The sequence below is a fragment of the Apium graveolens genome, chromosome 6 (assembly GCF_009905375.1).
Source record: "Apium graveolens cultivar Ventura chromosome 6, ASM990537v1, whole genome shotgun sequence".
Classification (NCBI taxonomy): domain Eukaryota; kingdom Viridiplantae; phylum Streptophyta; class Magnoliopsida; order Apiales; family Apiaceae; genus Apium; species Apium graveolens.
The window spans coordinates 54,663,566-54,690,879 of record NC_133652.1 but is presented as its reverse complement, the minus strand read 5'-3'; the positions used below and the strand labels follow the sequence as shown (position 1 = coordinate 54,690,879).

The 27,314-nt window shown below is 32.8% G+C and overlaps 3 protein-coding genes across 3 annotated transcripts; 1 reads left to right on the top strand and 2 right to left on the bottom strand.

Annotated features, from left to right (window-relative positions):
* Positions 1–2,651: 2,651 nt before the first annotated feature.
* On the top strand, positions 2,652–4,238 carry LOC141665072 (berberine bridge enzyme-like 23). The gene has a single exon (XM_074471055.1). The coding sequence runs from the start codon at positions 2,652–2,654 to the stop codon at positions 4,236–4,238; it is 1,587 nt and encodes a 528-aa protein (XP_074327156.1).
* A 6,572-nt stretch (positions 4,239–10,810) lies between these two features.
* On the bottom strand, positions 10,811–13,423 carry LOC141667870 (uncharacterized). The gene is made up of 3 exons (XM_074474505.1): positions 13,145–13,423; positions 12,924–13,059; positions 10,811–12,304 (listed from the first exon to the last, which is right to left on the bottom strand). The coding sequence occupies exons 1-3, from the start codon at positions 13,196–13,198 to the stop codon at positions 11,676–11,678; spliced, it is 819 nt and encodes a 272-aa protein (XP_074330606.1). The 5' UTR covers positions 13,199–13,423; the 3' UTR covers positions 10,811–11,675.
* A 2,265-nt stretch (positions 13,424–15,688) lies between these two features.
* On the bottom strand, positions 15,689–16,084 carry LOC141665071 (uncharacterized). The gene has a single exon (XM_074471054.1). The coding sequence runs from the start codon at positions 16,082–16,084 to the stop codon at positions 15,689–15,691; it is 396 nt and encodes a 131-aa protein (XP_074327155.1).
* Positions 16,085–27,314: the final 11,230 nt, after the last annotated feature.

The following is a 27,314-nucleotide window of genomic DNA, read 5'->3' as shown; positions in this document are numbered from 1 at the left end:
GTTGGGAAAGCTATTTGATTACAATTTTCGTCAGGTTCAGGCCCTGAACCTTAACCTCAGGTCCTGAATGATGTCCTCAGGGCCTCTTCAGAAGAGCTCAGGCCCTGAACTCCTTATTCTTCAAATCTGCTTCTCTCAGGCCCTGAACTCACAAGCTCAGGCCCTGAGATAAGTGCATTTTCTCCACTGATTCCTTCAGGCCCTGAGCCTCCCAGCTCAGGTCCTAAACTCCTCTAAATTCTTCTTTTATCATCTACTCTTCTCTTTTGCACCTTGTTCTTCCATAATTTCCTATAAACATATAAAATTAAGACTTAACATTCATCCAAGTTAAATAACAACTAGTACTTATTATTTAGGACTAAAGCATCACAAAACAAGGTTAAAAGAAGTATAACATGGCATAAAATATCTATAAATTGATCATGTATCAATTGGCTATTTGACCGATTTGATTTTCCAAGGTCTTGATAGAAACAGCCTGACTTTTGCACAACAGCTTTAGCTCCTCGAAATCAGCATAAAAGGTGGAGTAGCACCTCCTTGTTGAGGATATGATTTCCTTTGAGCATATTGCTGAGGTTGCGTGAATCCAGGTGGATTAAACTGTTTACTTATACCTTGCTGATATGGTTGTTGAACAGTATTCTGAATATTATTCCAGCTGAAATTGGGATAATTTCTGTTTTTAGGATGATAAGTAGCTGGCACAGGCTGCTGCGGTCGCTAATAATTGTTCACATACTGAACTGATTCATTAACAAGAGAACACGGATCTGTAGCATGAGAGCCTGCACAAAACTCACAGACCATAGCTATCTCATTGACTCCATAGTTGGCTAAAGAATCGACCTTCATAGACAGCGCTTGGAGCTGCGCTGCAATAGCTGTGGCTGCATCAACTTCCAGAATATTTGCTACCTTCCCAGGCATCATCCTTTGAGTTGGGTTTTGATGCTCGTTTGCAGCCACAGTTTCAATAAGATTATAGGCTTCGGTATAGCTTTTGGCCCACAAGGCGCCTCCAGTTGCTGCATCGAGCATGGGCCGAGATTGGGCCCCCAAACTATTGTAGAACCCAGTGATCGCCATCCAGTCAGGCATACCATGATGTGGACACTTTCTCAACATCTCCTTATAGCTCTTCCATGCTTCGCACATAGATTATGTTGGTTGCTGCGCAAACTGAGTAAGAGCACTCCTCATAGCTGCAGTCTTGGCCATTGGATAAAACTTCACCAGAAACTTTTACGCAAGATCTTGCCAAGTACTGATGGATCCAGCTGGTTCAGAATGTAACCAGTCCTTAGCTTTATCCCTCAGAGAGAATGGGAAAAGACTCAGCTTGATAGCCTCATCAGTAACACCATTATATCTGAAAGTACTACAGATCTCGATAAAATTCCTGATATGTATGTTGGGGTCTTCAGTCGCAGCACCTCCGAAAGAAACAGAATAGTGCCTGGCTTGATTTCAAAAGTATAAGCCTGAATAGCCGGATGAAGGATGCTTGACTGAATGTCATCAATTTTAGGCCGAGAAAAGTCCATAAGAGCTGGATCTGCTGGAACTATACGATTACCCATGATTACGAGTCGGAAGAGCCGGCTCATTTGATTTTAGACTTAATCGAGTCTAAAACTTGACTTGTTTAATTTTATGAGTCGAGTCGAGCTGAGCTGGCTCGATTAATTAAACAAGCAGAAACCTATGTCCGAACTTGACTTATTTAACTAGACAAGTCAAGTTAAGTCCACTTAAACAAGTTCGGACTAGACGGCTCGAGTCCGATCTAGAATGTTTTTTTCAATATGGAATATTGTGGTTGAAAAGATAAATATATAATTTTAACTATTTATTATTTCAAACAACATAATAATTTACATTTTTCGAGATTTATGTTAAGACATGTTTGCAAGTTATTTTGATGCATTTATTCAAAGATTTTAAAGTACATTTAAGCACATTCATCTCCTCTAAGATTTTCCTACTTAATTCTAGAGTAATGTTTACTAAAATTATGCTGGATAATTACACTGGTACGGTTGATACCAGTACGGCACAATTGGCAACCTAGCCATGAATCAAAGTTAATCTTAGACCAAATCAATTCTACATACCCTCGATTAAATATATTATAGACCGTGTGCAATTAGAAGAAAGGTCAAGGAATATTGAGATAGTGTAAATAGTCATCCAGTTTAAGACATTTCTGAACTAGAAGAAGAGTGACAAGGAACCCATATGCAACTTATGCATAACATGTTTGGACCCAGAAACCACATGATAAAACAAGAAAGAGGTAAAACAAATATGGGAGAAAATTTATTCTATTAATAAGAATTGTATGAACATATTGAAAATAGCATACCAGAAAACTCAAAGGCAGCAAGGGATAAATTATCAGCCGAATAAGAAATAAAAGGACAAAAGAGACCAAGTTCTTGCCTGATCGAGAATCTCTAATGCCTGCATTGGAATCATCTAAGATTACTCTATCACAAACTTAGAAGTTAGAACTACAAGTTAACAATTGAATAATGCTAGTAAAGTCTACTAATGCTAATAGCCGACTGCGTGCTTGTAAACTCGCGCTTGTGCATGTATAAATAACCAGATATTGTTTGTATTCCCAGACTACAAACACAAAAATGACCTCCATCAGTCTAATTGGCCTCCTCCTCGCGGCATTGTTAGTGACTTGCAATGCAACACAGGACCCGTTTGTGAGTTGTATGTTAGTCTATTCTAGAAGATTTATCAACATTTCAGATTATCTCCATGCACCTGGCTCACCTTCCTATGTAGCAATTTTGCAGTCCTCTCAACAGAATCCAAGATGGGTCAATTCTACAACCCAAAAACCTCAGTACATCATCACTCCTTCTGGTGATATAGAAATCCAATCATCAATACTTTGCAGCAGACAAAATGGCCTGGAAGTTAGAATACTAAGTGGGGGACATGATTATGAAGGCCAATCATATCGAAGCAAAGCCCCGTTTATCATTATTAACCTCATAAGTCTCCGAGCAGTCAGAGTAGATATTGAGGATGAGACAGTATGGGTACAATCTGGGGCAACACTAGGAGAACTATACTATAGTATTGCAAACAAAAGTAAAGTTCATGGGTTCCCCGCAGGAGTATGTCCTAGTGTTGGCATTGGTGGTCATTTTAGTGGTGGAGGCTTTGGTAACATGGTGAGAAAATATGGACTGGCATCTGACAACGTGATAGATGCATACGTGGTTGATGTGTATTCACGACTACTTGATAGAGAAACGATGGGAGAAGATTTATTTTGGGCGATTAGGGGAGGAGGTGGATCTAGCTTTGGAGTTGTAGTCGCTTGGAAGATAAAGTTGGTTCGAGTTCCAGAAGTGGTGACAGTCTTCAACATGCCTAAGAAGTTGGACCAAGGAGCCTCTGAGCTTGTTCACAGGTGGCAATCTGTTGCAGAGAAGCTGCCCAAAGATCTCTTCATCAGAGTCATTATGCAGAATGTTGGACAGGGTTATAATAAGACGGTTCAAGCAACATTTCAGTCACTATATCTTGGGGAAGTCAGTGAGCTCATACCAATGATGAGCAAATGGTTCCCAGAATTAGGCCTAAGAGCCGAAAACTGCACAGAAATGACATGGATTGAATCTGCACTGTCATTTGCAGGTTACCCAAAAGAGCAGTCCTTGGATGTTTTCCTGACCAGAACAGACCAGTACAAAAGCAATTTTAAGGCAAAATCAGATTTTGTGACTAAACCGATACCTATAAGTGGCCTCGAAGGAATCTGGAAAAGGATGCTTGAAGAAGATTTAGCTTTTGTGATACTAGAACCATTTGGAGGAAGAATGCGAGAGATTTCAAAATCTGAGACTCCCTTTCCACACCGAAAAGGCAATCTGTACAACATGCAGTATTTAGTGAAATGGGATGTGAATAATGCCAAAGCAGCAAAGAAGCACATGGACTGGATAAGGAAGCTTTATAAGTACATGAAGCCATACGTCTCCCACTCTCCGAGAACAGCTTACCAGAATTACAGGGATTTTGACTTGGGAATCAATAAGCATCCCAACACAAGCTACAATAAAGCAGCACACTGGGGAAAGAAGTACTTTAAGAGTAACTTCAAGAGGCTAGCACAAGTAAAGAGCAAGGCTGATCCCTTCAACTTCTTTAGGCACGAGCAAAGCATTCCGCTTATCAGAAAAACTAAATATCAATACCTATAGGTAAGGAAAGTACTGAAGCCTTTCTGCCCGCTGAGAATATAAGGATTGCTTCAATTTATACAAGAAAAGTGAAACAAACATATGTTGCTTTCATACCTTAGGATGTGGTAAAAGACAATTGTTTTTCTGCATTCATGCTTTGCTCCTTCATAAGTTATCAATGAAGAATCTTTTTAAGACGTCCTAGCCTCCCAGGCATGTAGTCAGTGTTTCGTAGCTTACTCTTTCACACATCATTAGATAAAAAATACATCGCATTTCAACTTTAATCAACATTACAAGACCAGTAATCAAATACTCACTTGAAATGCAGCTGCACACATAAAATCCAGTTCAATGTTGGATCATGACAATTGAGGTCCTGCTACTACAGATTTTTCTCGTCCGGAGTAGCGATGATACGATCGTGTAGTCTGGTAGAAAGCTAGTTTACCTTAAATGTTTTGCCAAGTCAAAACTAAAGACGATAGTCGGCTATACAATTCTTGGAGTTCTTCAAATTTAAACCTCAATGAAAGAGTTAAAGTGGAGCAGACCATCTGGCTTAAATTTAATCAGATCAAACTAGACCACGGCAACAAATTCTGACAAGAATTATGAAAAATCTTAGCGAAAAAACAATTACTAGAAAAAGGGGTTAAATCTCAAAATAGTTACTAAACTGAAGGGCGCATATCAAAAAAACTACTCAACTTATCGACATCTCACTTGCACCACTCTAGTTGAGGATAATGATATGCCCGTTAGTCAGTGCTAAGAATTTGACAGTAAATATTACGTGGCATGTACCGGTTTGACAGAGTGGATGAAACGGTCTTTTTTTGGGACGTGGCACAGGACAGCGTCTATATATCCAACCCATGTAGCTGTATAAATATAAAAATTAGAGTTCTTCGTAATTAAATTAACTGAAATTAAAATCATCTACATTTCAGTTCAATTCATTTAACATAGTTCATCCTCATATGTCAACAAACAGAAGCCTCATGGGTGGAAGCACGGAATCTTCCACCTCTTTGCCGTCGGTGAAAAATGAAGAACATAAATTTTATTTTTGTGGGAGACAAAGCTAGAACATGTGTTTCTTGGACTCTAAAAAAATCCTGAAAGGCGTTTTTATAGTTGTGTCATACCAAAGGTAATTTTTTTATTATTTTTCGTTTCATATGCATGTAGTCATAAATAATGTATATAATGAATTGTTAATTGTAGGAAGGTGAAGGCTGCCATTTTCTTCAATGGTTTGATGAAGATTTCAGTCCTAGAGCAATGAAAATGATTGCTCACTTGAACCACCGGATAATTTATTTGGAGCAGAAGTTGAAACTTGTCGAAGAAAACTTAGCGGAAAGTCTTGAAAAAAACTTTGAAGGAGGAAAGGAAGGTATTAATTGATGCAAGAATTATGTTAGAGGATGAGAAGTGTAAGGTGAAAAGCGGTTGAAGGTCTGTGTGCTACTAGCTGTGATGGTGGTTTCCTTTGTGATGAATATGAAGTAGTTGGTTTATGGTAGTTAATGTTATGATTTATTGTTGTTAGGTGATTGTGTATTGGAAGATAATGTATTGCCATGTATGGCGTATATGCAATGAATTAAATGGTCATATAGACTACATTTTGGTTCATTTTGGTTCTTCTTTATTTTGTACAAATTATCATCAATAGTGATATGAATTCATCTGAAAAACAATTGAGAAATTATGACAAAACAAAATAAATACTGACTTGAAATATAAAGAAAGCAGATACAAAAGGTTAATACCATAAATTCCAAACATCACAAGTCTTACAAAGGCATGATTACCAAATTCAATAAGTCTTACAAGTATTTAAAGCAAATAGACCATAAAATTAAATAAAAAGGAAATCCAAGGTCTTCCAAAGACATAGTGCCTTAATTCAGTCAGCTAGGTTAATGGGATCTTCTGTGTTGTTCTTAAAGCCACTCAACCTTTTTAAATCAGTTCTTTGTCTAAAAGCATAACTCCTAGGGGCTGGTAGTGTACTTGCAGGTGGTGTACATCTTGGAGGTCTGAAAGGTACCAAGCCTGGTGTAGGCATGAAGATGGCATTTGAGCATGCACCCTTACCTTTCACCAATGGCAGCTTCTTCCTTGCAGCTTTGGTAAAACAAGCTAGGGGCTCATCATCAGCAAGTTCAGCTCCTGGAGTTGCACCAGCTTTCACCTCCTTTTGTTTCTCCCTCATTGATGAAAGTGTTTCATCAATTAAATCTTCAATTCTAAACATTTTCTCTACATGTTGGAGTCCACGTTAACAGCCCCGTATTGCCATTTCACGTCCATATCATTTCTCTTATAACTTCCGTAAAAAACGTAACGTTTCCCGTCAAGTCAACAGCGTTGACTAACGGGATACGGACATATCATTATCATCAACTAGAGTGGTGTAAGTGACATGCCGATAAGTTGAGTAGTTTTTTTTATATATGCCCTTAAGTTTAGTGATTATTTTGAGATTTAACCCCTAAAAAAAGGTAACACTTGATAATAACAAAAAAAAATCTTTAAAAATATATTTAAATCTATATGCAAATATAAACATATTAATTTACGAGGGTTTTTGACCTGATGAATAAATGTAATAAGAAATAACAGATCCACACAAAAAAACTGTTTAATTATTTATAGATATTCATTTTAATGTGTCTGTAAATTATATTTTTACATATATTTTATAATTACAGAGAGATAGAGGCCTGTGTAGTACACTAATGTACTGTTTTCTACCAATATAGTGAATATAAAATTATTTAGATCAACATTTTCAGAAGAAACATAATAAAATGAAAAGAAAATTATACTCCCTCTATTTTTTAATATATTTTAATATATGACGTTTGACTTTCTGGCACATATGTTTAGGAGGTTTGACTATATAATTAAAATAATTTTTTTCAAAAAAATCTTTATGTGAATATAAAAATTTTGTTCTCATATTTTTATTAAAAAAAATTCTTAAAAGTAATAATTTTAATTATGGTCAATCCTCTTAAATACGTGTAACAAGAAGTCAAATCTCATATATTAAAAAACAAAGGGAATATTACCGTAAACTTGTCGTAAGTCGGCATATGAAAGTGTACTACCACTAGAAGGGTTTCATCAACTACAAAGGAAGTTTAAGAAAAGAGGAGTCCACTCAAGCTTTCTGGATTTACACTTGTAGAGTTGTAGTAGAGAACCATCTAGATCACCAACTAGCTACACCATCAATCAAAAATTAACGACTCCGGGAGGCTTGTTATTGCTCTTAATAAGTTCTTCAAACCTGAGGGGAATAAGTCTGAGTAAAACAAATACCGTTGCAATCTGAGTTGGTAATACCATGATAGCGGAGTCATTTTGAAGCAGAAATGAAGACAATCTGCCTCTAAGGATTTCAACTCGAGTATCATTGTACCCTTTTGCATCAACACCAAGCCTACACATAACATTTTAGCAACTAGTCATAATTCAAGCAAAAGAAATTGCACAACTTGGATTGTGTTATAGACTTGAGGGACAGAAGTAGGGGCAAGTAGTGATATTAGAGTATGATGTATGCTAATTAAAGATTACTGCTGGAAAATAACTTATTTTGAAAAACGGTCAGTCCAATACAGTTCAATTTATACCTGACAAACAATGAAATTCATAATTTTAAGGGAGGTCGCTGAAATTGTAACGCAAAATTAAATAAATGACTACTAAAGTAAATGGGTCAGGATGCGGTCTGTTACACCAAAAAATTCCCCAAATCTGATGTGTTATATGAATATTTGATAACTTTTCTAATAATAATTTGAGAGCCCGCGTGCATTTGAATGCGTCCACGAATTAAAATCAGTCATGTGTCAGTCACGTTATTTGATAAATTTTTTGGAAAAAAATATTTGGAAAATCTAGCACTACTCTAAATAAAAACTAACAGAATTCAAGTAATCTAATTATATGACTCGCCATAGGAAAACATATATCGTTCTCTGTTGAAGATAAGAGAGAAATAAAATATATTAACCATATTAAATAATAACGAAGCACAATTACAAATCTAGAAATCTGCATGAAGGGATAGCAAATGTTGTCCTGTGGCCTGGGGGAGGCTATGTAATGAGAGACAACTCGGGAATTATGATTACGATATCGTATAGGAATTTTTAAAGCATCAGAATGACATATAGGCGGTGAGTGGTGACAAATTTAACAAGTTTTATCAAACAATAAAAAGGCTGATTGTCTATAGCCAAATCTATAATATATACACAGCGTACCTCCCCAATCGGTCCAATAGAACGATCACAGCAGTTGTAAATTTGTCAAAAACGCAAGAATCAAGTATTTCCAAAAGTTTAAGAACAATGTTTGTGAATGACCAACTCCAATTCTGCAAAGCATGGAAAACACATTTCAGTAATTGAAACCAAAACAAGAAATCCATTTCTGTAAAAAAAATGAGAGTCAAAAAGCTAAAATGTACTACCTCCGTCCCAACGGATTCTATACGTGCACTATTTGCACGCATTTCGAGACTTCTATAAAGTATAGTTTCATTATATTTTTTGTAATTTTTTTTTTGTGAATAAAATATTAAACATAAAACTTTTATTAAAAAAAAAATTTTAAAAAAATTGTGAAATTATATTTTAAATAAACATTAAAAAGCGTATGTATAGAATTCAATGGGTCAGATGGAGTAGTAAACAAACAAAACATAGGCAATGAACACTTAAAAAGCTAAATAGTAGTAAAGGTTGCAGAGAGAAGATGTTCAACGTTTTTGTACATTGCAAGCAACAAAATATATGTTTATATAACTAGAAGGAATGGCTAGCACCATCTTTTAAAAAGATGGACATAGAAAACTGTCTTTAGTAGTTTGTCTCCACTTCAACAGTTTCATCAATGCATTGCCCTTGAGCTAATGATGAGTATGCTGTCAATTTAGTACTTCAATTATGGAGTACAAATTATTAACTAATGGAAAATCCAACTTAAAAATTATGATGGAGAGCAATATTCGGACGGCTGTGAAGTCTAAAAAATTAAAAATTTGGCAACAATAGGTGACTGAGACAAGCAGATTCTATAATAACATAAGCAAAAAGAATTTGAAAGATTTACCATACTAGCTGCTACCAGCTCAAGTAGTGACAAGACCTCACCCAAACTGATCAGAGTCATGCAGGAAACATTATTAATTAAAACAGACAATCCAGCCTCATGGTGACAACCCGGCGCATCACAGTTACCATTCTCCGAACTCGGATATTTATTCTCATTGATATCTGGGACTTCAAAGTTCATATTAACAGTTTTTTTCCCTCGGAGCTTTATAAGAGACATTGGTTAAGACATTGTTACCAAGTTTTTCGATGAGCATTGAAACCACTACATCCATCGGTACTGCGCTGACAGAATATGGGCAATCCTTGTGATAGTAGGATGTTTTAGTTGATGCCATTTCCCTCTCCAAAACAGTGACTAAGGATTTTATTACAGTCATTGATAAGCTGTGGTCACCATCGGTGAAGCATTTAGATCCAGCAACGTAAGCAAATACATGAAGAAAAACAAGCATTAAGGAGTCCATTTTTTGCATTCTTATCATGTTATACGAGACGAGGTCTCACATAAAAAAACCAATATGATCAACTGCTACACATATAGATGCTAATATAACGGACGATCCCAACAACTGTTGATCTGAAGCAGCTTGAAAGGATAATATAACTCTACCACTAATAACAATGTCACCAACAGGATCATGTGCAGGCAATGACTTGGATGATACATTGCAATATTGTAGAACTCTTCTATGAATCAGAAAATCTCCAATGAGGCTAAGCAGCTCATTTTCAAATACATATATTCTTTCTAGGTCACCAATCACTGCAACAAGATATCCATCATAGCTGTCAAAAATATGTGATGAAAACTAAAGTGCGGCATAGAGACACTTAAAATTAATTAACAGGAGATAGGCATAAAACCTGAGTGCACTTGTTGAGCATATAATTCAGAGAGGACCACGCCTACATCAATGAGTCTCTTGAAATTGTCCAACTAAATTCGGGGAAGTTTTGCAATAACAGTGAAAAAAACACGCAAACCATTTCCCTGGAGAAACACATCAAAACCCAATTAAGTTAACTACACCGACACCTACTTGTACAATCACAATCAAGCAAAAATATTTAAATCAGCTAAATTGTTATCTTCTAGCTTAGATCAACCATCATGTTCTTGTGTAAGTATTCTTAGATTGATAAGCTTGTTTTACGCAACACATAAATCTTCTATAATTATCTTTATTGCAGGTACAACTAATAACATTTCCATACCAGCGGCTATATAAGGACCCTTTGCTAGTCACTTCTCAACATATATGCGGTACTGCACCAACTACCAGGTCAAATCTGCAGAGCGTGATCTTATCAATCTAAAGAAACTATAGTCAACTTCATGTTCATTCTTTTGCTAAATATGGCTTTATCAGTAAGTTATAATCAGTACGTAATTTTCATACTTATCAAATTAAGTGTTATAACTTCCAGGTGATTTATGAATGATACAATGAAATTCAATATAAGAAAAGTTGCTAAGTCCATCCATTCAGTATTATAATACGAGGTAGTAATTTTAAATCAATTTACAAGTTCTTGTTTCTTGTTTTATACCCATGAGGCCATGACGCAATATACCAATACTAGTAAAATATCAACATGTATCTGTACTTAAGTTCATGCAACAGATGTATCTGTGACTTCATAGCAGATATTTCATCCCCCAGACTAATTATAATTGCTTGGTCTTTCTCTTTTAAACCTCTCTCATTGTCTGCAACTGCAAGTACTGCTTCAGCCTTACATTTCTCCTTGTGGGCTTTTTTCTTCTCAGAAACTGCTCTTTTTTTCTCTTCTTGAAGAAGCTTCTTAAGCCGATTTATCTCTGTTTCCCTCTCAGATAAATGCTCTTGTAAAAGAACTGTGGTCTTGTTGACATCTTGAGCTAGTGTGTTGTTGCTCACATCTTGAGCTCCCGAGACAGCCTTCTGCTGTAATAGCTCTATCTGAGACTTCAGGGAAGAGATCTCATTTTCCAGAGGAATCCGTACAGCCGCTTCTTTCACTCACTTCCATCTCTCGTTCATGCTCAGCAAGAAATTTTTCGGCCCAAGCTTCCTTCTCATCAACTTCCTTTCCTTTCTGTTCAGCTTTCTTCCTCTCAGACTCTGCTCTACATTTCTCTATCTGGAGGAGTTCATCAACCGATTTATTTCTGTTTCCATATCAGATATGCGCTCTTGAAGAACAATTATTTCCTTATTTCCATCTTGAGCTCCCGAGACAGCCTGTTTCTGCAGATGTGTTATCTGTGACTTTAGCAAAGAGATTTCATCCTCCAAAGAAACTTGAACAGCCAAGTCTTTTACTTTCAGTGCTCTTTCATTTTCAGCCCGATTATTTCCTCACCAGCTTTCTTCTTCTCAGAATCTGCTCGATCTTTTTCTTTTTGAAGAAGCTCTTTCGACTGACGTATTTCTGGTTTCTGCTTACAGATACTTTCTTGAAGAAGAAGTACTTCCATGTTCACATCTTGAGATCCGGACAAAGCCTGTTGGTTCAACACTTTTATTTGAGACTTTGGTGAAGAAATCTCATTTTCCAAAGGAACTCGAATAGTAGATTCATTGGTTTTCATCTCTCTTTCATTGTCTGCTTGCAGTTTCTCGGCCCTAGCCATTTCTTCCTTGGCTGTTTTCAGCGCGTCAGTAGCTTCCTTCAGTTGCAGCTCAATCACTTTTCTCTCGTTCTCAGCTCTTGTTCGCTCCTTCTCAAGATGTCCTTTAAGATGATTGATTTCCCTTTTCCCTTCGGAGACACGTGCCTGAAGAATTACAACTTTCTCCCCCTCATCTTCAGAACCTGAACTACACCTATCCTTCAAATAAGATATCTCAGACCTCAAGGCAGATATCTCATTCTCCAACATAACACGGCTAGCTTGATCATCAATTTTCTCATCTCCCTTATCTTCTGCTCGCTTTTGCTCTTGCTTCAATTCTGGATATAAAAAAATAAAAACACAAAATAAGTACTTAATAGATATCAATTAAGAAGAATCATTGACCAAACAAGAGTCAAGTCCTACCATATCCCGTATGCATTAACTTGTGGTTACAACATCGGAAAGTATACAAGTAAAGAAAACACAAAAAATCCATCCACATAACGAGTCAATAATAGCCTGAGAGAATAAGCATCAAGTCTTGATGAATAAAAGCTTAAAATAAATGAAACTAATCTATTTCATTGTTATATTTTTACACAAGACATCAGTAGCATGATTTGCATATGGCAAAAGTGAGTGCAGAACTTCATTGCATACAAACACAAGCCAAAGATAGTGGACTTACTCGATTTTTATAAATATAGTGTACATGACTTGAGAATGTATAACAAAATCCAGTTAAAACATTATATAATTCCTATAAAAATAAGTCTAGAAACTTCATTATTCTTATGTTCTATATTTCTTCAGTTACATCGGTGTACATGGCATCCACAAAACCAAACAAACAGTGAAACCACATATTATATAATTCCTCAACAACCTAGATGGTATTCAATTCATAACAATAATGGCTAATTCCAACAAATTCAATTACATTACACAAAATACCTTCACTAAAATTCCTATTCTCAGCTTCAATCTTCGTAATCTTGTCCTCAAGAATCGCGATCGCCTTCTTTAAAAAATCCCGACCCTCTTCGGAATTCGCAAGCTTCTGCGACAACTTCAATTCTTTCTTTTGCAACTATACAATCATCACAATAAAACGATTCAAACACAATGAGCAAACCAAAGTCTGTGAAATTACAATAAATGAATGAAAATCATACCAGTTGACAGCAGGGATTGAGAGGTACGTGTTGCGCAACAGTGTCGTGCGCCATGCTTGTACAGCACTTACATTCGTTCAATTACGGTTAATCTTTACAGAATTTTTAAAACTTCACTGAATTAATAACTTTTTCTTAATCGGGTCGGATCGAATCGATGAAATTTGCCGCAGGTTCATCCTTTTAAGCGGGAACTGATTTCGGACGTGAACGATGCAGTATATTTTTAGCCTGTTTGGCTGCCCCCGAAAAAGGAAAAAAAGCCTTAAATGGCAATATTCGGATAAAATGACCATCAATATCACTTCTATGTATCTTCTGGGAATGCATATTTACCTTTTCAGCCCTTTACTTTTGCAAAACTGTCATAATTTGATGCCGAAATAGCTGTCACAGTACTGCCCTTTTTTGTCTAAAATGAACAGGTATTTCAGCTCCTAATATATGGTTTAGAATTTTTATATAATGTGCTACCAACTCCACCTTTTTACATTGAGTTGTGTATGTATAATAAAATATTAGTTTTGTATACACTTACATGCACTTACGTGCTCGTGTGATTTGATATTTAACTAACTCTTCTCTGTTATTAAACTTTAATTCAAATTTTGTTGAAATGAATTTAGGTTATTCAAAAATTATCTTCTTCTTCACTCTTTCTTGAAGCTATTTATCGATATATTTTGTTACATAACAATGAAACTCCAGACTAAATATAATTCCAGTTTGTGTGTTTCTTTTCATAAGGTCTAGGTTATATTTTTTGTTGGCTTCTTATCTTTCTTTTGTTGTATCAGATGGATAGATAGCTAACTTGAAATTTTTTATGATTTACATATGCTTTAATCGAAGACAAGGAGAAATTTTTGACACACAGGGTATGAGTTTTTCTCTTATATATTTGTTATAGATCTATGTGCATTTATCTTTACATTTTGAAATAATTGTTTGTTATTTATGTTTCATAGTATATATAACCATGTTGTTGATCGTCGCATCAACAAAACTTCCGTATTGTTTTATCGGATGACTTAATGGTCATCGGTCTACTTCTTCCGATTGCATATGTGTGAGAATCATATATTTTTAATATTTTTCAATTGTATCTGTTATTCGGTTAGAATTGAGAAGAAAAAGGATTCGAATCATCCATCCAAGTATGGTACTTTATTTGACATTAACCAAATTCATTCTGCAGCATTTTCTGATAGGATTTTCGGCAGGTTATATATTATTTCTTCAAATGTAGTAACCTTATTACAGGAACTTCAGGCATTGAAAATTTTAAATTTAAAACTTTTACATGCCGATTAAGTGGGAACTAACGGGGTGATTGATGTAATGGGGCTGTTATCATGGATGAAGGTCTCTGAACATGAATTTATGGATGGGTGAAGTGAGCCCACATTTATAATAATTTAGATATGAAGCTCAATATTTGGAGTTAACATTATGTCATATTGCATTTGCATCATTTCTCATATACTCTGCCAGTTTTTTATAAGAAAAGTTATTGCATAATGTGATGAAAATTAGTAAGAGAATGCAAGTTCTGCCAACACTGACGTTTTCGATACTGACAGTCAACATTATACTCATGCAAACCACATATCCTTATTTGAACATGTTGATTTTCTCAAGTTTCACTATAAAATTTATCCGAAGTTGATGATGACTTGTGAGGATTTTGCCAGCCTTATTGGCTCCCAAACGGAAGATGATGATGACTTGTGAGGATTTTGCCAACCTTATTGGCCCCCAAAGTTCTAAACTGAGTTCACTGTAACTTATCTCTATATATTTTCAATTTGAATACTTTTTTCGAATAATAAATCTTTTGGAGTTAGGATAAAGTAGTTTTTTTTATAATATGTTATGCAGTAAACATGTTTGTAATTTGATTTCATTGTTATGTATGGAAATGTGGAACCTACCCAATTGGACTTATATTTTACAAATATTTGAACATGAGATCAGCAGTTTAAAAATAACGAAACACTCACTCAAGGTGGTGCAAGTGACGTGCTTTGTTGTATGCCGAATTGCTAGCGTTTTCAATATCCAAGTTCAGGAATAGTAATTGGAGTGGTTGCTTATGTACTTATTAAAATGATAAAGAGGAACCAAACACAACAAATAATATTATTATGGTTTATTTTTTTGGTGTATAATTTGTAAATTTTGTGAATTTATTTTAATATTATTCAATCAAATCGAAATATGCTTGATTATATGTATGTCAAAATTAGTAAATAAAAATTGATCAAAAATAATATCCAATACAAAAAGATAAATTATATTTATAAAATTATTTTAAAATGGGTGATCTGCACGCTATTGTGACTACTACTTCTTCTTCTTCTTTTTTTGAAAAAACTTACTTATATTATAATTTATCATAATCAAGGTTACATGTGATAAAATCTGGAGCATTACAAAGCCACTCCATTGGGCCTGACATTGAATATGCTACTCGTGCTAATTCATGAGCAACACTATTTGCAGACCTAAACGTGAACAAGACTAACACTTCATCAAAGTGTTTTAGGATATCAGTATAATCGTCGACAATTGCATGAAAATAAGTCTCCCCCCACTTCCATTAACCGCCTCTACCAGAAGCTTAGCATCACATTCAAAAATACACTTCCTGGTCCTCCAGTTCTTTATCCAGGTTAAAGCTTCTTTAAGTCCCATAGCCTCCGCCTCCCGTGGTTGGAACCGTCCCTGTACCACATTACATCTACCACGCAGAAAGTTTTCCCTCTCATCCCGAGCAACACAACCCGCCCCCACCTGGTCTGCATTCTGTATACAAGCAGCATCAACATTTATCTTTACCCATTGAGCAGGTGGTTTGCACCATGTTCGAACCACATGTTGTTGTCGTCCATTACTTGTACTATCTATCTCCCGAGCTCGGTTCCATTCAGCAAGCATACTACACGCCTTTGATCGTATCCCAAAGGATGATGTATTTACATGGTTCCATACCCAATCATTTCTTCTTTGCCAAATATTCCAACAGAGCATACTAACCATCAAGATCTTGTCTTTGAAATGCTCGCTTCAATACTGTTAGAGTTGTATTGTTTGGCCGTACCATAACCAGGTTTTTTAATCCAGCTGACGCCCACATATCCTCAGCAAAAGGGCATTTAAACAATACATGAACGTTATCTTCTGCAGAAGTCAGGCCTACTTTTAGTTCTTTAGTATAAAGATATTGCGGGCCTATGAGTTTATAAACAGTTCTGTCATGTCAAAAAGATTACAATATTTATGTGACATGAACATCAATTTTATCACATTTTAATATTTTTTCATTAGTATAAAATTCACGTTCTCCTAGAAGAATATAAGTAATGCAATTATGAATCTCATGGAGAGTTTGACCCCATACCTAAGATTTGTACAGTAGGTTCCGAGACATGAACACCGTAACTGCATCACTGTAAGCTTTAGTGACTCAGTCACTCGGGAAGCAATTTATATTTCAATATATTTCTACTTCTTTTGTCCAAACCATTTATATACAAATGGTTGAAGGACAAGAAACATAGTAAAATAATTTTATTTTTTTATAAGATAGTGAGTTGAGAGAGAAATAAAAAATATAATTTAGTGAGAAAAAAGTATAAAGTTGGCTAAAATAATGAGATCAATCAATATTTAATGAATAAAGTGAGTATTGTCGGAGATAATAGTGGATTTAATTAATTTTTATATTATTAAATTTTTAACTTTTAGTAAATCTTGAAATATATAAAATTAAATAATATATCAAAAAAAAAGTATAAAAATAAATGGGACTTGAATATCACTTTGTACTTCCGTACATAATTATATTTACCCATGTATATTCAAAAAGTATGTGCAATAATACAGCATACCTATCACAAGTTACTATACCTGTCAGGAGTTGCAATATGCATGCGTCAAATCCATTAGTATAAACGATGTAGTCGGGAAACATCCCATACATTTTTAAAATATGGGAGTACTTCTCTTCAAGATTAGATGATCTTTTATAAACTAGACTAGACGTCAATCAACACTCTGCTGGCCAAGCTAACAGAATTCAGTCTTTAAACATAATTAAATATTTTTAATATATAAAATTGTTTCCATGTTACTGGGACATAAAATCTTAAACTCATTTCATGTTCTTCCGCAAGAAACTTGTGCATATCCGGTGTTGCAGAAAGCAGAAATCGCGGAATCAGACTTAAACGGAGAGATCATCTTCTATCATTTAAGCGCTAAAAGCCAGTGTTTAAGAAATTGCTAGGCGTGTCAGGGTGGTGAGGGTACCTTCAAGAGATTAATCGGCAAGTCGGAGATTAATCGGATCGATTAATCGGAACATTAATCGGATATAAATATTATTTTTAATTTTTATAATTATATAATGATCAACATGTCAAATATTTGTTTGAAAAAATAAATTAGAATGGTATTAAACATTATCTACACATTTGATATGCGTTATATACTAATTATTGAGTTTACAATATTAACTATATTTTAATTCACACTTTTAAATTAATTATAATATGTTATTTTTATATTTTAAGTGAGAAAATAAATATATTAGATTACTTGTTACTTCTTACCAATACTTTATATTATAAATTGACATGATTTTGTGTGAAATTATGAAATTAATGATTTAAAATTATAAAAACGTAAAAAAATATTTTTTTAATTATTATCCGCCTAGACCGCCTAGGACCGATTTTTGACCGCCTAGCCCGCCTAATCCCGATTTTGACCCGATTTTTTGAAAAAACGCCTAAATCACCGCCTAGGTCCGAGTCAGAGCGTTTTACCACCGCCTAGCGCCGCCTAGGCGGCCGCCTAGACCGATTTTTAGAACACTGCTAAAACAGATACTTAAACAGTTTTAAAAACGAATCATTAATTGGATTATAAATAGATAAATAAATATATAATAATAAATCTTTTTTTGAATAAAAAGATAACTTTCACGTATTATAATAAACCAATAAATAATTATTCGCAAAGTCATAATCAACTTAAAAATACAAGTAACATTTAAAAATATCAAATTACACCTATTTAAAGAGTAATACTACCCATGTCCCCTTATTTCTTTACAGTTTTTTTAACACGCATTTTAACGCAACAATAAATTATATTTCCGTGATTTATTTTTAAAATTTTTTTATTTATATAAAAGTTTGAACACAATATTTTTTTCAGAAGATTTTTAAAAAAAAAAATTAATGCAACTATATTTAATAACATCAAAGTGCATGCCGAGAACTCTTCCCCCAATATAAAGAATTGATAAGAGTATTAATTTTTTAATAAGAGCACTTAATAAGATTATTTATCTTTTTTAATTATTTTTAATCTCCCATTTAATTGGTAAAAAACCGCTTAAAGCCGTTAAAACTCGCTTAAATGGACAAAATTTGCTTAATTCTGCTTAAAACCGTTAAAACCTGCTTAAATTTTACTTAACGGTTAAATATCTGATTATATATTAATTCAATCATTAGTATTTCCGATTTCGCTTAAATGTTCGCTTAATACAGCACAAGCGGTGATATGCATAGAAAAAATATGATCTACTGCCAAGTATATCCAACATTAATTCAAAATTTTAAATTTGAGACAAATTATTTCAAAAAAAAAATTAACACTGATTAATGAAGATTCAAGTTTGGATGAATAATGTTAATACAAATTTATTTTAATATAAAATATTAATTTTATTCCTAATGTAATTTTAATTTATTAGATTTGAAAATATTAATGATATTTTAAATGTTAATTAATGACATGAATACATGTGTAGCTAATTAAGTCATAATTTTAAATCTTCTAAGTTTAGTGGAAAAAAAATGGATTCAGTTAACTTATATCATATAAATAATTAATCATGTTTAAATATTAAATTTAAGAATAAATAATTGAATGTGATAATTACGTATTATAATATGTAATAGGTAATTTGGATCAAAATTTGGATTTGGATAAAGTTATTGGAGTGCGCTAGAAATTTGGATAGGAGTTTGCATCAGTTTGTAATCCAAAATTGAGTTTTTGGATCAAAAATGTTGGAGATACCCTAACCTTTTTTTGAAAAGTATTTTCAGTTTTTTTACTATAATTTTATATTTTATATAAGAATAATAAAAACTAGCTCCGATTTATAATAAAGTTACTAAAAATTTAGATGTAAATTAAAACTCGAAATGTTGCCAAAAATGATGCCAAGAAACTTTTAAATTTTTTTGAATCATGTTGTTAAATTAAAACTAAAAAATATCGCTGAAAACGATGTCAAGGAACATTAATAATAAATTTCCAAATCTCATAATGATAAAAATTATTATAAATTGACACGTTAAATTAAAAGTCGTGTCGCCTAAGGTAACGCCAAGAAACCTTTATAATTATAATATATATACTTAATTTTAACAAAATTCATTAAATGTTTTTACTTAAAAAAATACGTTAAATAGATAATAGTATCGTACAAATATTTTTTTGAAGAAATACAGTTGAAATTAAGACTGGGATGTAATTTGTTATAATATCATAAGTAGAGGTGCACCCTTTCAATATAAATTTAAAGATTTTTCTTTTATTTTTACCCCAATGAATATTTACTTTAGCAATAATTTAAATGAAAGCCGGTAAAACGGGTACATTATAAAACAAAATGTAAAGTTATACGATGCATTATTCTAACATTGAATTTTTTTGGATCAATTTAAAAATGTGAATATATATATATATATATATATACATGGAGGATACAAGTGCTATTTACTTTTACAAATACTATTTAATATATGTATATCATAGGAGATTATACGTCTAATCTTAACCTGAAAAAATGACAAAAATAGTGAATTTTTGAAAAAATTTAACCAAAATACCTATTCTGAAAAAAGTGACAAATTTTAGCTGATTAAATACTCCACTGTGACTTGGGTATCTCAATTTGTATAAAATACTCCACTAATAGTTGAATATTTTATATATGGGAAACTTCATATCGGTTAAAGTTGACCAACTTTTCAGAAATTAATCATTTTTATTAATTTTGTATAAAAATATGTTAAATTTTCCTTCACCCCATTAACCTAACATAATTATATCGATCAATCATAGTAGTAAGTACATGAAAACTCAACATTATAAAAATTGTATTTATTTATTAAGGAATTTGTTTTAATATTATTTAATTATAAATTGGCTTCAATTTTTTGATGCAGTTGAAAACTAAAAACGCAACCAAACTATATATTACCGTAATTCAATTTTGCATCCGTTATAATTTACAAGGTTTGATAATTATCAATGTTTACCCATTTCGGTTTTATATGGAGTAACTTTCTTGTCCACCCGTACGGCGTACCTCACCTACAATCAGCAGACTTTTAGTTAGTCGAGTCAAATTTATGTACCGCCTAAATATGTACTTGCGAGTCTTATTAGAGTACTACCTCTTCGAATCACGGAAGACAAGAAATTTATTAAAATAATATTAGTTTTGGTAAGATAGTGGTATGAGAGAGAAAAAAAATTGTAATTTAGTAAGAAAGTGTATAAAGTTGATAAAGTGATGAGATCGATCAATATTTAATGAATAAAGTGAGTGTAGTGGGAGAAAGTAGTGGATGTGGTTGATTTTTATATTATTAATTTTTTACTACTTTTGGTAAGTTTGAAATGTATAGAATTGAATGAGACATTCAACAAAAGAAAGTATATAAAAATGAATGGGACGGATGGAGTAACTCTTTGCTCCCTAATTTTTAAAGAGAAGAAAAGTAAGTTAAAAGTAAATAAATTAATTTTATTTTTTTCATAATCGTGTTCTCGATTTTTTAAATGAATCGAAAGTAAGTGTTAATGAATATAAATTTGACAATCTTTCAGTCCAAAAATAGGATGAAAGTATTTTACCTCGTAGGAGTCGTTTGGTTTGCCAAATTCTGGAATCAGGTATGAGTTTCAGTCATTTAAACCAAATACCTGGTGTTTGGTTAAAAAAAAAAGAGTTTAATTATCATTCTTTAAACCCCAAGGTATAGGTTTTTCATACCCAAATGGGACGGTGAGTAGGAGAGAGTAGTATGAAAATCAACTTTATAACTATTATTTTAATTTCTATTTATGCATTTAAATGTAATTGTTTAATTTCAAAATGAATATATGAATCAAAAATATATTGAAATAATAATAAAATTATATATTTAATTAAATTAATATTATTGACTTAAAATATTTTAAAGTAAATATGTTCATTCTAACACTCAACCAAGCGCATGATATTAAATATGATACATCAATCTCATACCACCTTAACCTGATTCCCGATACCATATCTTGAACCAAACGACCCTTAAACACTTCCTTCCTATTAAAAAATTCAGGAGCAAGCCTTAAAACTCGTGCAATGCAAGAATCTTATTAATATTTAACATTTTTTAAGTAATTTAAATTTAAAGATATACTATTTCATATTATACTATTTGATTTTAATTAAAAAAATTACAATATTAAATTATAATTATATAGTTATTAATTTTAGTACTTAACTTAATTGTTTACGTTCCATTTTTAATAAAATTATACGTTTCAGTGTTGCTATGTTTAGTTAATCGATAACAATGGAATCAGATTAATAAGCTTGCTTCTAGTGAATTGGTTAGTACAGAATCAAACATGTTATATCTGGATCGTTCATTGAAGTTGGGTTTTCATACTCAAAACACAAGCTATGATTATATAATGTGCCGTACAGATGTTAGATATTGATTTTAGTTATGATGATGTTAGATATTGATTTTAGCTTCTTAATCATACATCGTGTCGGATACATTATTAGCACGATTCGATCTTGAATACTTGGTTAGTGTCTTTTTCATAATTAATAATATAAAATATTTGTTATTGACCGAATTTGCACATAAAAACTTATTTGTAATTAAATTATAATATAATGTTTAGTGTTAACAGGAGGTGATAGTTTTCTTTTAGAATTTCGATCTAATGATCATATCATTTGATTAAAAAAATCTAACGGTGTTAATCGAAAAAATAATTAAAAAAAGTTAACCAAACTACAAATTATAGTTCATTTCGATTATTATAATTTAGTATAAAATATTTGTACCCAATAAAACCATACACATTTACATGTAATTTATGGTATTAGATTTTATTAAATTAAAAATTAAAATTATCATTATACTTTTAAAGGATACATTTTGACCATGATTAAACAGAGTAAGAAAGATAATATTGATTAAATGTTTTGTTTATTTAGGAAGTAATTTGTTTATTTAGGAAGTAATTTTTTAACACTAATTCATATTATTATATTGTTAGGTACGAATACAACACATAGGAGGGGTGAATGTGTTTTGGCTTAAATATTTGATTTTTAATCGATTTAGGCTTTATCAGTTGGTTGTTATCAAAGATTTAGTAGAATATATGTTAAACATAAATAACCGTTCAAATATGTAAAACAAAGATTTTCAAAACTCACTTAATTTTATATTAAAAATCAAGCAGTGTTTTGCTACAAAATCTCTAAGTTCTTGTTTTAGAACTTAGTTTCTTCCTTAAGAGAGAACACACAATTTTCTATCTAGATTGATCTGCTTAACTAGAGGTTAAGTGTTAACTTTATAACTCAGTTAACTGCTGGTTTACACAGTTTATAATAAACATGCTATTAGCTTTTCTAAACTGTCACTTGTCATTTCTATTTATAGAAAAGCAAATCTTCCATTTCTGGCTTAGCATATTTTTAGCATCCCGTGATTACTATAATCTCCCCTGTCAGTTAATCTTTGCCATTGATCTTGCACATCTTTCAAGCTGCTTTTTGTAGACTTGTCAATCCACCTATGTAAATTGTTTGTTGATTTGCAACCTTGGATATTAAACTGTTCTGCAATTCTGTACTTAGAGAAATTTCTTCACTTCGAGATCTCCAGTTAAGCTGTAGAGAACTTGACATCTCGATAGGCATGTTGGCTTGTCGATATCTCTGAAACTTCATTGTTGCCTAGATTTATCGACAACTCTGAGTTCTTTAGTGAATTTGGTTTATCGATAACTCAGAGTTCTCTAATGGATTTTGGCCTATCGATAACTCAGAGTTCTCCAATGAATGTATACTTGTCGATATCTCTGAGTTCTCGACAGACAATTCCTGAGTTCTCTACACCCGGTGGATGTTGCTTATCCGTCGAGTAGTGATGGCTTATCCGTCGAGTAGACATTGTTTATCCATCGGGTAGACATTGCTCATCCGTCGAGTAGATATTATTCATCCGTCGGTGCTCTCTGGAGTTTAAATGACTTCTCGATAAGTCATTCTGGAGTTCTCGAATGATTTCTCTATAACACTAATTTTGTGACTTGTAGAGATCTTGACTTAGAATATTTTTCACCAAACAGAATTATTCAACTCCAAACTTCTTCATAATTCTTCTGAGGCATGACCTTCTTGATCTTCTTTCAGATAGAATTCTTAGGCTTGACACTGTTCAGGGAAAACTGCTCCAGTCTGCTCCATTTACATTTTACAAACATTAAGTGTTACAAGTATGAATTACAGATTAAGGTTACAATACAACTAATCTTAGGGTTGTCAGTATGACTTAGTCTTGTTATGATACATGCATGTCTTGCACAATAATCTCCCCCAATTTGTGAGAAGATTGCTTATCACAAATTCATGCCTGTTAGCAAGACTAACCCCAAGTTAAAGAATGAAAATAAAATAATACAAAAGCTGATACAACACTTGTACAATGAATATTTGACAGATTACAATAATTAAGTAAAGACTGAGCTGTCTAATTATTTCTCAATTATGTTCATAATTTGCACAAGTATTTCCAATTCTTCTAGGATGGGGGTGTCAGTTAGAGCCTCTATTAGTTTTAGCAAATCTGGCTTAGGATATCTAGCTAACATCCCTATCCTGTAACTTGACAAAGAGCCAGCTTTTATATTCAGAAATCTTCCATCATTTGATAATCTGCTCTTGCCTGCTGCCTTCAACTCTTCGGATCTTCTGATATATTCATATCATAGATGTGGTATACTCAGATCATAGATGTTGATGATATTATTAGCTCCAGTAATCTTTGACATCATCTATTATATATTACATATATCTATTTTATTTACAATAAAAAGTAATTTATAATCTATCCCTATTATGCATTAAATTTTAGGAAAATTATCCAAAATACTATTTGACTACACGACCCGGCCGAAAAACATCGTCACATTCTACATTTAGTAAATTTAAATTACAAGCTCGGCGAGAATATCTTACCAATAATGTGAAATATTTTAATATCTTATATTAATATAAATTAATGTATTTGAGGTTTTATAGGATCAAGTCAATTGATTATTTGTATTCAAATTACTAACTTCACTGGTAGCGTATTATTGTTTTGGGAGTTGTCCCGGTTTTAAAATATCAAAATTTGATATAAGATCTCACGAGATTTGTTAAAAGTACGATGATATATTAAACCTATTTATTATTCATTTTTCACTTGAAAAAGACTAGCCATTTAAAAAGAATTATTTTCGATAAGCAGTATTCATTGATCAAGAAAATATTGTACAAATATTTTTAATTATTTTAATATTTTAAAATTTTCAAATAAAAGCTATATCTATACTATATTATAGCATTTGATTCAATGCATTTTATACTATTTAAAGAAAAAAAATATATTGTTCAATAATTTGAAAGAATTAATTATTAACCAGTTCAACAGATATTTATAAAACTTGTCGAATTAAAAAATATTAAATTTTAGAAGAATAGTATACAATGTTATCAAATTATTATATGAGAAAATATTAGAGTCGTTATATAAGAAACTTAAAAACAGTTTAAATAACGATATAATTACAATTTTTCCTTCGACATGAATATCAATAACAAGTCTTTACAATTTATAATTTAATTTTATGTTAAAAACATGATTGGTAATTGATTGCATAAAAATTATGAATTTTTTGTGAGTGATAATGTGAATATCATATATAAATTATTACAATTTATTTATTACATGGTTTTAATTTTTAAATAATTATAAATGCATGTTATATAGGGCTAATCATACTCATTTCACCAGAAAAATGAGTGCATAAGCATCTATGACTGGGGTCACAGTTTGACTCACAGATTGCTCTGTGGTTGTGACAGTGTGTTGTCCTCCACATGTAGTGGGAATCTCTATTGGAATTGGAGAGGATTTGACTGAGTTACTGTCATGTACATCAGCCTCAAACCTTTGTGCACCTTGCAGAGCACTGTCACATAAATGTGATAAGATTGTCCTTCTTATGACATTGTCATAGGCAATTGTTCTTTTAGCTTTGACTGCTAAGACAGCTTCTGCTAGAGTTATGAGGGGAGTTGTTCCTTTTTGAGGAACCTCCAATTGAATTGGAGAGGATTTAGATAGCTCCCCCTCAGGAGTACTACCCTCAAGCCTTTCAGTCTGTGAAGACTGTTTATGCACATGAAGGTGCAAGAGAAACATTCATGAAATATTCAGTAAACTGATAATCTTTCATGTTTGGTGGATTCTTTTCTCAAACAACTGAATCAATCTGAAGGTCATCAAGAAATTGTTGTCCTTTTATAAAACAGGTGGCTTTTGAGAGTCACCTGAGTGGGATTGTGTTGGAGTTTGTGTTGATGTGCTTAGGTAAACCACAGTTTGGTTTTGAGGTGTTTTAGCTGCAGTTTTAGCACTAATACCTGTGAATTGATTATTTGAATTCCCTGTTGATGTCTTGTCTTAGACCTGAAATGCATTGAACAACTGTATCTCTTTGGAGTTTCATTAGACCAGTACATTGTAAGATATTTTAATTGCAAGCATTATTGCAGAGAAGACAAAATTTAATATAGATATAAGCATATAGTAATTATTACACAAACAAGAGATTTCAAGACAAGAATCAGAACTTTCATTAAACATGGAAACATAATACATTAAGACATAGATTTAACAAGTAGATCATAATCCTGACTACTCTAATTCAGACTCCTTCTTCTCGGCCTCCAACCTCCTTGCCCTGCGCTGGTAAGCTCTGGACATGGAGTGTGCAAGAGAGATGATCCTCTCATGCAACTCCAAAGCAGCAAGGTGTTGCTGCTCAGCCACCCTGGCTCGTCTCTCCTGCTCGAAAGAGGCTTCCATCTCAAAGAAAAGAATGTCGATTTGATCATCCCACGAGAGTTCGTAAAAGACCTCAAGTGGAATATCAAAGGGGATGTAAATAACCCCCTTGAGACGGACACGAAGTCCGAAAGAATCAAAATACACTAGATCATCATCCAAATGATGGACCGGTTGATAAGCTCCATTAACAAGTCTGTAGAAGACTGGGGCATCCATTTGAATGAGAGAGAGAGAGATGAACACAAGGTGAGTTTGAAATTTGATGTTTTTGTTGAGAGTAGGAGAGTGATGAGTGATAAAGAGTTAATCGTTTAAATTTATAGAGGGAGTAAAGATAGAAATCAAGAGACTCTTGAGTTGCCGGATAATAGGATTAATAATCACATAAGCCTACTAGACAGCTAGAAATGACTAATGACTATTCCCCATGCAAGTACTCAAGAATATTAGTTTATTTTAAAGAGTAACTATTCCCCATGCAAATAAGCGTGTACTCCCTACACAAAAAGTATTTTAATAAAGCATGTAAATGTGTCAATAAGTCAGAGAAATTTAGAGACAAAGTATGTCAAAAGTATTTTTATGAACAGAATTTATGAATTAAATTTGTTCAGTTTTTCATTCTTTTTGTTTCTTTTGATATGTTATTTATTAAGTTCATATAGTGAAGATATGAAGTAATAAATATTCAGTTTACTTAGAATTTTGAGAAATTCCAAGTTAAAATTAATCGAGAAGTCTGGGTATTTATAGAAAAAGTAAAATACTTATCGAGAAGTTAAATAAACGTTTGATATAAAACTTATTGAGAAGTTATTTTGAATATGAAAAAGGTACATTCGAGAAGTCAAATGACTTATCGAGAACTCTGACAAATGCCCAGTTTGGTTGAAAAAGGACTGAAATAATTCTAATTTATTTGAATTAAATCAAATCGAAAT